The 9,943-nt window shown below is 50.5% G+C and overlaps 1 protein-coding gene across 1 annotated transcript; it reads right to left on the bottom strand.

Annotated features, from left to right (window-relative positions):
* Nucleotides 1-901: 901 nt before the first annotated feature.
* Nucleotides 902-9,296, bottom strand: PRSS16 (serine protease 16). The gene is made up of 12 exons (XM_004387110.1): nucleotides 9,227-9,296; nucleotides 8,984-9,150; nucleotides 7,823-7,922; nucleotides 7,555-7,684; nucleotides 5,985-6,108; nucleotides 5,611-5,688; nucleotides 5,475-5,522; nucleotides 4,718-5,005; nucleotides 3,613-3,754; nucleotides 1,469-1,648; nucleotides 1,244-1,389; nucleotides 902-970 (listed from the first exon to the last, which is right to left on the bottom strand). The coding sequence occupies exons 1-12, from the start codon at nucleotides 9,294-9,296 to the stop codon at nucleotides 902-904; spliced, it is 1,542 nt and encodes a 513-aa protein (XP_004387167.1).
* Between the last annotated feature and the right edge of the window lie 647 nt (nucleotides 9,297-9,943).

Genomic DNA, 9,943 nt, shown 5'->3' with positions numbered 1-9,943 from the left:
TAGAGAGAAAGGAAGCACATTAGAGACAGGCAGAGCCTCAGGGAGGCAGAGAAACTGAGAAGACAATGAAGGAAAGCATTAGGGAACGTCTGAAGAGAGGGAAATAGAGACAGAGGGTGGCTAGGAGGGACACAGAGATCAAGAATGAAGATAGAGAGTAGTGGAGATAGCCAAGGGCAGAGAGAGAGGGAGGGAAGAAAGGAAGGAAGGAAGGAGGAAAAGGAGAACAGCAGAGGAGAAGTGATAGAGAGGAGAGGTGAAGAGAAGAGAGGAAAGGAAAGGAGATAGTAAGTGGGAAAAAGACACTGTGACTGAGAGACAGGGACAGAGACATAGACTGAGAGAAAGAGAAATAGGCAGATAGACTAAGACACACAGAGAGAGCAGAGACAAAGATATTCAGAGAGACAGAAAGTGATGGAGAGAGACAAATAGAGACAGAGACCAGATAGAGGGGAAGAGACTGAGGGAGAAGGACACAGTGAAAGAAACTGTGAGAAGCAGAGACCAGGTCAGGGTTTGAGGTCCAGAGAGAGACACACACAGCAAGGAACCCAGCCCTGGAGTTGGAGTGATAGGACTTGAGCTGGAATCTGATTAGCAGGGGAAGGGTACCAGCATGAGGAGCCACATTTCTTTGACATTTGACATCAAAATAACAAATTTATCATGAGAACAATCATCAACTTATATTTATATAACTCTTTGTCTATAACAAAGCACTTTCTAGTTGGGAGTGAGGACTTTTGCAGACAAGAGTCAGTTGTATTCGGAACAGGTGCTGATCCCCAGTTCCTGGGAATTTCCTTCTTCAAAACAAACTGCTTCCTTTTGTCGAATGAAAGAATGTGTCCATGACTGAAGTGAAGCAGCCACATAGGGAGTGGCAAGGTTGTTAGTCTCAGGGTCCACCCCTAACCTGGCTCTCCTTCGCCAGCGTGAGCCAAGTATGCAGCTGCTGGATGATCTTCTGTGGGGAGGCGGGGAGAATTTTGAAAGTCAGACACCAGCACCAGGCAAGGGCCAAAACCCATTGCCATGGAGTTGATTCTGACTCATAGCTACCCTACAGAACAGAGTAGAACTGCCCGCATAGGGTTTCCAAGGAGTGCCTGGTGGAATCGAACTGCCAACCTTTTGGTTAGCAGCCAAGCTCTTAACCACTGCCACCAGGGCGAGGGCAGAGGCATGCAAATTAATATGCCAATGAAACACAAATTACCCAGAGCTTTTTTTCTCTCACCTGGCGCGCTAAGCGGAGGTTGGGAGAGTCCGAGGGTCTCTCAGGTGCCATGTCCAAGCAGTGAGAGGCATTAGGGATGAGAAGGGCTGACTCGAAGGGCCCCAAGGACTGTGTTTCACTTAGCACATGCCAGGGATCTGCATCCCCTGAAAATAAAGGAAAGGATAGTGTGTTGAGCTGGGGAGAGGTGGAGGCTTAGGAGCCAGGTTCTGGTGGCATGCTCACCATTAACGAAGAGCACTTGGGTGGCCCTCAGGGTCTGGCCACCATAGTAGGAATTCGTCTGGGCCACGGCCTGGGCTATCGATGAGGCTGAGAGGCCGAATACCTGCTCACAAAGACCTAGGTGGGAGGGCAGTGCTGGTAGCTGGGAGAAAGGGCATCCCGGGTCCTCACAGGTGATATCTGTGGAGGAAGATACCTATAAGTGTGTGGGAATATGCCAACCCTCCCTCCGCCTCACTCTCACTTAATAATCACTTAAAGAGCTTTCCTCCATGATGACCAAGAAAGTCCCCATCCCTTCTTTCAATGAGCTCATAGTCCATGGAGAGAGACGGACACATCCCAGACAGTCACAGCCCATGGTGATCAGGGCTGTGATGTAGAAAGGCTAGGGGTCAGGGACCCCAGAGGGAACATGAGGGGTTCAAAGAGGGCATCTAGCAATAAATATGACCTTAAGAAATTAGTAGGAGTGAGCCAAGCAAAGAGAGAGAAGAGAAAAAGCATAATAAATAGAGGAAACAACATGTGCAAAGGTACAAAGTTCTGGAGATGAGAGGGAGACTGGAGTGCGTAAGGCACAAATCAGACCACGTCTCTCCTGCTTAAAATCTATAGCTCTTGTGTGCTTTCAGGGTGAATCTAACCTCCTTAGCTTCGCATTCATTCCTGCCTTCACCATTTACTGAGCACCTACTATGTGCTCAGCTATATTTTGGGCAGTGACAACCAAGACTGCCTCAGGCTCTGCTGTCACAGGACATAAGTCCAGAAGGGGAGACGGGGGATAAAGAATGTATGATGACTGACTGTGGAAAGTGCTGAGGAGAAGAATGAGGAGATATTGTATGTGACCTAGCGGACGGAGTAGAACCGCCTCGTAGGGTTTCCTTGACTGTAATCTTTATGGAGAGATCATCAGGTCTTTTCTCCCATGGAGCTGCTGGGTGGTTCAAACCACTAACCTTTCAGTTAGCAGCCAAGCACTTAACCATTGCACCACCAGGGCTCCTTAATGACTTATTAGAGGGTTAAAATATGTAAAGCCTTATAATAATAATAACAAAAGCAAGCAGTTATGGAGTACCTAATCTATACCAGCACTATTCTAAGCAGATTATATATATTACCTCCTTTAATCCTCCAACAACCTTATGAGAGAAGCACTGTTATTTACCCCTATTTTACAGATGTGGAAACTGAGGCATACAGAGGTTAAGTCATTTGCCCAAGTTTTCCCAAGGCCACAAAGCTAGGAAATGGTGGAGCTAGAATTTGAACCTTTTGCTTTAAACCATCATCCTCACTGCTTCTAGGAGATTCTGAACTTTACTATGGGTTAGAGTGGCCAGATGTAGTAAATAAAAATACAGGATATACAGTTAAAACTGAATTTCAGAATAACAACAAAAATACATTTTTAATATAAGTATGTCCTGTGCAATATTTGGAACATACTTGTACTAAAAAGCTACCTGCTGTTTATCTGAAAATCAAGTTTAACTGGGCATCCTGTATTTTATCTGGCAACCCTACCCTGGGGTCACTGGTGAGTCATGTAAGGGTTTTGGAGCCAAGAAGGGACGAGGTCATATTTAGAAAGATCTCTTTGGACACTGCGTAGAAGGTGCATTGGAAGTGTGAAGTGAAAACCTGGAGACCAGGCAGGAGGCTGAAGCAGGGATCCAGGAAGGAGACGATGGGAACCTCTATCAGAACTGTGGGAATAGGAAGGGGAAGGAGAGGACTGGAGAGCTACTTGGTATGCAGAGTGGGCGGGACTCAGTAACTGACAGGTTATGGGGGTAATGGGAAGAGGCATCGAAAACAACACTGAGGTGTCTAGGCTGGTGACTGGGGGCAGATTGGGGCCATCCCTGGAATGGGGACACAGAGAAAGACAGGTTGAAGGGGAGATTGTGCATGTTGAGGCCTGAGCGTGTGGAGGCAGATGAAGGCTAAGCACACACACACTAGTATGGCTGTCTACCCTCCAGGCCCACACCAGCAGGCTATCCAAGGCCCAGGAGTCAGGCTGGTTTTCCTATGGAAATGATAGTGAGTCCAGACCACCTGTGAGGTGGTCCATCTGGGCATAGCACAGGATATATGTTTTGGGAATAGGGGTTGAACCAGTTACTCACAGAAGCCGAACTCAGTACATGTCTGGTACAACCACTGCCGGTCACCCACGCCAGATACTTGAGGTTCTGTGTTCTTCAGCTGTGCCACTGTCTCTGCTCGGGAAGTGCTTAAACACTTTTGTTCCAGGCTGTGCATGACAATCTGAGGATAATATACATACATACATATCCTGCTCCCTCACCCCCATCCCCAGTCTACGCAAGGGTCTAGAAGCCTGGATCCCCACAGGTTAAGGATCATAAGTCAAAAGGGTGGGTTCCTGGGTTCTCCTGGGAGTCAGTGGTCACAGGGAATGGGTTCCAGGGTCCTTGTGGGTCAGAGTACTACTTGACTGGGACCCTATGATCTATGAGACCTTGAGTAAGTGATAATACCTTGGACCTCAGTTTCCTCATCTGTAAGTGGTGATAATAGTGCCTATCTCCTAGAATTACTGTGTGAATTCAGTGAAATAATACATGTGAAACGTTTCGCATGACACCTGGCCCAGACAGTGACAGCTGGATTCCAAGACTGGGGGCCCATGTCCCTAGGAAAACTCTGTCCCCAGGGCTACATTTTCCATTCGGTCTATAATATTAACCGAGCATCTGCTATCTATGTGTTGGGGACTGCTGCAGGCCCAGAGAACAATAACCAAAACCAAAAAACCAAACCCTTTGCGTTGATTCCAACTCTTAGCAACCCTGTAAGACAGAGTACAACTGCCCCATAGGGTCTTCAAGCAGCGGCTGGTGGATTCGAACTGCCGGCCTTTTGGTTAGCAGCTGAGTTATTAATCACTGTACCACCAAGACTCCAGCGAAGAACAAGTAAGCAGAATAGATAATTATAGATAATAATAGCTAATGTAAGCATAGATAATAATCATAGCCAATAGTTAACATTTGCATAGCCAATAGTTAACTGCGAGCCAGGCTCTCTGATAAGCTCTTTACATACCCCACCTCATTTCACCTTCCTGACGGCACCATGTCATCCCTATTCTACAGATGAGGAAACTAAGGCTCAGAGAGGATTTTCGCTTGCCCAAGATCACACAGCGGAGGCCAAGCAGAAACCCTCGTCTGCAGACTCCTCTTGGCTGCGCCTGGGAATTCTCACCTGAGCTGCTCGGCGCAGCCCGCGATAGGGCGCCTTGCGGCTGCGGTTGCCCCCTCCCGCGAGGAGTCCACAGAGCTGTCTTACGCTTAGTGGCGCCCCCGCCTGCCCGTTGTACTGCACGGCGCCCCCCACCAGCGCCTGCAGCTCCTCCAGCAGCTCCGCCTGGTCCTCTGCGCGGCTCAGGGGTCCGCACGCGCCCAGCTCCTCCCGCAGAGCCGCCAGGGCCGCCCCGCCCACGCGCAGCCGCCGTTCCACCTCCGCGAAGGCCGCTGACGCCGCAGACCAGCACTGCGGGGAGCGAGAGGTGGGGTCAGCGAAGACCTGCGCCCGGGCCGATGCCGGCCAAGGCCTACTGTACCACCTTCCCTTCCCAGGTTTGGGGCTCTCCTAGGTCTCCCCACTTCCCCCGGAGTCCCGACTCCACCCGACACTGCCCAACCCGGCTCGCTCCCAAGGTACGGCCCTTTTTCTTGGCTCCGCCCCACACTGAACCCCCACCCTCTTGATAGGATTGGTCCTTCCCCAGGCAGCGCCCCTTCTGAACCCCGCCCCTGTCAGGGCTCCTCCCACTATGATTCCCCAACCCCACTTCGCCTCAGACCCCACCTTTTTCCAAGACCCGCCCACCTCCTGGGGCTCCCACCTTCCACAGGCCCTACTCCCTTGCAGGTTTCGCCTTTCTTCTCTGGCCCCTCTTCCCGGCTTCTAAGGCCTCTTTCTTGCCCCCGTCCCCCTCGGACTGGGCCCCACATCTTACCTCCGGGGACCCGCCAATCGCCGTGTTCATTAAGCTTCTGGACACCACCTGTGGACGGACCTCGGGAGATGGATAAGGGGACCCCAACTACCGGGGCCCTCCTCCTCCTCCTGAACCCGCCGCCCGCCGTCCTTACGTCATTATACTCCGAGAAATCCAGCACCGCGCGCACCGGGGCTGAGGAGGCGACCGAGGCGAAAATGAGATGCGGAAACTGAGGGAGGAGAAAACCGTCAGGCTCGGACCTGGGGGACTGGGACCCCAGTATCCTCTTGTCCTCACTGCGCCCTCCCACTGCTTGGGCTGGGATCCTGGTTGTGTCACTCACTCCTTGGGTGATCTCAGACAAGCCCCTACCTTCTATGCGCCAGGTTCTTGTGAAGATAACATATGGAAAGTTTTCTGGGGCGGGTGTGGGGTGGGGTGGGATAGGATATTCCTATTATTTGAGACGAGGACCCCGGAAGCCGAGTTCCCTCCCCCTAGCCCCTTCAGAGGAATCTTGGGGACCTTCAGCCGGGCCCAGGCGGCCAGGGAGCCGGCATAGGAGCCTCCGAAGCAGATCCAAGGGCTGGAGGAGGAGACGTTGAAGAGGCGGGAGAGTGCGAGGTGTGCAGAGGCCATGTCAGCCAACCTGAGATCAGAGGGGAGGATCCGTTGGTCCTCATCCCTAGGAATCCCTGAAAGTTTCCCCACTGTACAGGCGGGGAAACCAGGGACCCAGAGACATGAATGGGGGAGTCTGGTCGGAAGCCTGGACTTTAAGGGCTCTTATGGTGTATTTATGAGGATTCCCCACCTGCACATACTTCTCCACATGTGTGCCTAGGCCAGGGGAGACCCTGGCTACCCCTTGGGAATCCTCTGCCCTCCTTCCCTTCCAGGCTAGGTGGGAGAGGGAAAATCTCCAAGTCAGTGTAAATGGGAACCTGGCAAATATGGAGAGAGATGGGGGCAGTCAAAGAGGATGTCAAGGAGGAGGAAGAGGAGGACAGGTCCTAGCCTGGATAGGTTAGAAAGTTTTGGGGGAAGGGAGAGACATAAATAGAAAGAACTAGAGATAGATGTTGGGATATGTCTAACATCCTCCTTCCCATTCTAAAGATTTTCTTTTCTACCAGCTTTTCTTAAATGATTTGCAGTTGGTGTCACCCTGTTGCAGTTTGAAACCAGTTTAGCTTGTGGAAAAGACTGAGATACAGAAAGAAAGAGATATAGAGGCAAGGAGACCCAGATAAGATAGTGAGATGGAGACAAGAATAAGACAGAGACAGAGAGAAACTGAAACAGTCAGATATATAGACAGATATCAAACAGGAGAGAGAGAGAGGGAGAGAGGTAAGTGCCATGACAAACAATAAAGCAGACTGAGTGAAGAAAGAAAGGTGTGTGTGTGGGAGGGGTATGTTAATATGAGTAGAGACCATTGAAGAAGGTGAGGGAGGGAGCCATATGACTATCTGGGGGAAGACCACTCCTTGCAGAGGCAAGAGTTCAAAGGTTCAAGGCAGGAATATGCCTCTAATTTGGAGAACATCAAGGATCTCCTGTAAATGTGAAAGAGTGGAAGTCAGAGGGTTAACTGGGGGGCCAGAGCCAATCAGACCTATGGCCATTGTAAAGACTTTGGACTTTACTCTGTGTGAGATGAGCGACACGAGAGAGATTTGAGTTAGGGAAGGTCACAATCTAGTTTCCAGTCTAATGGGATCATTCTCGCTTCAGTGTGGAGAATAGACTGAAGTGGGCAAGGGCAGAAATAGGGATACCCATGAGGAGGCTCTAATCCAAGTAACAGGTGCTGGTGGTCTGGACCAGTCAGTCACAGTGAGACAGTAGCCTACCTTAGACAGTGAGACAGAAACAGACACTATACAGTTTTAAGAGGAAGATACAGACAGATAAGACAGAGACAGAGAAAGAAAGAATAAGACACCATGAAAGACAGAAGACGACAGAGGGAACCAGAGGCTCAGAGATCGACTTTGGGCAGTGAGGGAGAGAGACACAGATGCAGAGATGCCAAGAGATAGACATCTCCAGTTCTGTGACATCAAAGACTTGCCCTACCACTACTTACGCATGGCGGCTAGACAAGAAGCGGAGCTGGGCCATGTCCAGGCCCCCAGCAGGTATACTCAGGCCATAAAATCTGTGTTCCAGACCTACCACCAGGGCCCCCAAGGCTGGGGCCAGGGCTGCAGGGTGACCTGTGAAGAGTGCAGGAGGAGAGGGGAGATGCCAGCTGGGTGTAAGCCCTTGCACCCCACAGGTCTCACAGCATTGCAATATGCAGCTCTCCTTCCTGGCCCCAACCAACTTCCCCAGCCATGTCTTTCCCCTCTTACCTCTCATCACTGAGCCAGGCCCAAGGCTGCCCTCACCCCCTAGATGTAGGAATACGGGTCCGTCTTGGCCAGCCCAGTGTTGGTCATTCACCCAGTACCGCTAACAGGTGGAATGGGGAGAAAGAAATGGCTTTGTGAGAGTCCTGACCTATTCCCACCCCCTCATTCTGGTCTCTCACTCTAACAGATCTTTCTTTACATACTTAGTAGTGTGTGAAATGGGCTTGTTTATTAATCTGTTCACTTCCTTCCTGTTTATCTCCTCACCTAGAATGTAAGATCTGCATCGATATTTTTGTCTACTGTTTTACTCTTATATCTCCAGGGTTGAGCAGAGTGGCTGGCACATGGTAGACACTTGCTATTTATTGAAATAATAACTGTAGAATAAATAATGGATGCAGACAGATTTAGGAGTAATGCCTAGGTGGGATGACCTTTGGAGACTGTATGTAAAGTATGTACTGAAAGATGGTGAATTTGTTCATTCATTCAGTAGACATTTTTGAGTGTCTGTTGTGTGCCAGTTCCTGTACTAGGAACCAGGAGAAGTGGCCAGAATCAAAGTAGGCAACTGCTTGATTGGACAGCACAGTTTAGAGGGGGAGATGTGCATAAAAAAACAAGCAATAAACATAAATATAGCAATAAATACAGTAAAAGACTTCTCCCTGGTATTGGGTACTGGGAAGAAAATTACAAGATAATGCAGTGGACACGGACTACGTGTGTATAGAGACTACATAGAATGGTCAGGGAAGACCCTGTGCAGAGGGGATATTTAAGCTGAAACCTGAAGAATGACTCAAAGTCAGCCATGGGAAGATAATGGGAAGTGCACACCAGATGGAGGGGACATCAAGGGCAAGGTTCTGAGGCAGGAAAGAGTTGGCATGGCCCAGGCAAAGGAAAGACTTCCACGTGTGGGCAGAGTAAGCTTTGGGGTGGCGGTGAGGAAGTGGGCAGGGATGAGTTCAGAGAGGTTGAGGTATAAAAAGAAGGAAAGGCTGAAGAAAAGAAACTAGAGACTGAGGGGTAGAGAGTAGTGGATACTGAGGGGCAAAGAGAGAGGACACTGAAGGATAGAGTGAAGAGGAGACTGATGGCCAGTCTGGGAGAGGGCAGAGGAGGCAGTGGACTCTCCCCCGCTCCTGGACTCACCTGCAGGAAGGATCGTCTGTCGGTCGCATTGAAGGGATCCAGCGGCTGCTCCAGCCAGCCCTCTTTTGGGAGGGCCTTAGCACCCAGGCCTAGGCTCAGTCCTAGGCTTGGGCCAGAGCTCTCCTGAAACTGCTGAGTGTGCTCACCCAGGCGCCTAAGAAGGGAGGCTGTGGGACACGGAGGGGAGGGAGTCAGGCCAGGACCTCTTAGCACCCCATGCCTGCCTCCTCATCCTCCTCCTACCTGAACCTGAGAGCCCCAGGTAGGAAACCAGGAGCAGAAAGTGTAGCCATGCAGAAGTCCCGACAGCCATGGTGTCCAGTCCTCTGTGCAAGGGCTTCAGGTGCTCTGTTCTGCCCTACCCACTGGGGACTTTTATCATGTCCTCAGAGGCTGGGCTCTAAATTCATCATCTTTCATCAGGAGTTCAGGTTTCTTTTTAGACGCTTCCAGGGCAGGTCAAGCGTCTGTAGGAACTGCTAAAGCGGGACAGGGACGCCAGAGTTTATGTAGAAGCCTGCTGATGTGGCACTGGAATATCCAGTTTCTTCTCTTTGCCCCCAATTCCCCCCCCCCGCCCCTCAGCTTGCCTTCCCTCCCTCTCTTAGTATCCCTTCGCTGTCCTTCAGTCTTCTCCCTCTTTACCTTAGACTCCCCTTTTTATACCTAAGTCTCCTCCTCACTGTCCTTGAGTCTCCACCTCTCCTGCCTCAGTCTCTTCTTGGACTCGCAGTTGCCTACTTACTCTGAGTCTTCCTCTCTCTGCCCCTCAGCAGACCTTCAGTACTTCTACTTGCCCTAATAGTCTCTCCTCTGTTTGTTCCTCAGTCCCTCCATCTCTCTTTCAATGTTCTCTGTACTCCTGTCACTCCCTTGTCCCAAAGTCTCTCTTGTCTATTTTCCAGTCTCCCTCTTTTCTGTTCATTATCATTCCCCCTCCTCACCTGTCTAGCCCACAAT

This window comes from Trichechus manatus, unplaced genomic scaffold (genome assembly GCF_000243295.1).
Source record: "Trichechus manatus latirostris isolate Lorelei unplaced genomic scaffold, TriManLat1.0 scaffold00180, whole genome shotgun sequence".
NCBI classification, from domain to species: Eukaryota; Metazoa; Chordata; class Mammalia; order Sirenia; family Trichechidae; genus Trichechus; species Trichechus manatus.
The sequence above is the reverse complement of the archived record's forward strand: the minus strand, read 5'-3'. Positions and strand labels throughout refer to the sequence as shown.

Coding starts and splice junctions, on each gene's coding strand:
- PRSS16 (XM_004387110.1), bottom strand. CDS start 9,296: ATGGCTGTCGGGACTTCTGCATGGCTACACTTTCTGCTCCTGGTTTCC. Junction 5,689..5,984: donor CCGCCTGGGCCCGGCTGAAG/GTCCCCAAGATT, acceptor CTCCTCCCTCAG/TTTCCGCATCTCATTTTCGC. Junction 5,006..5,474: donor CGATTGGCGGGTCCCCGGAG/GTAAGATGTGGG, acceptor CGCTCCCCGCAG/TGCTGGTCTGCGGCGTCAGC.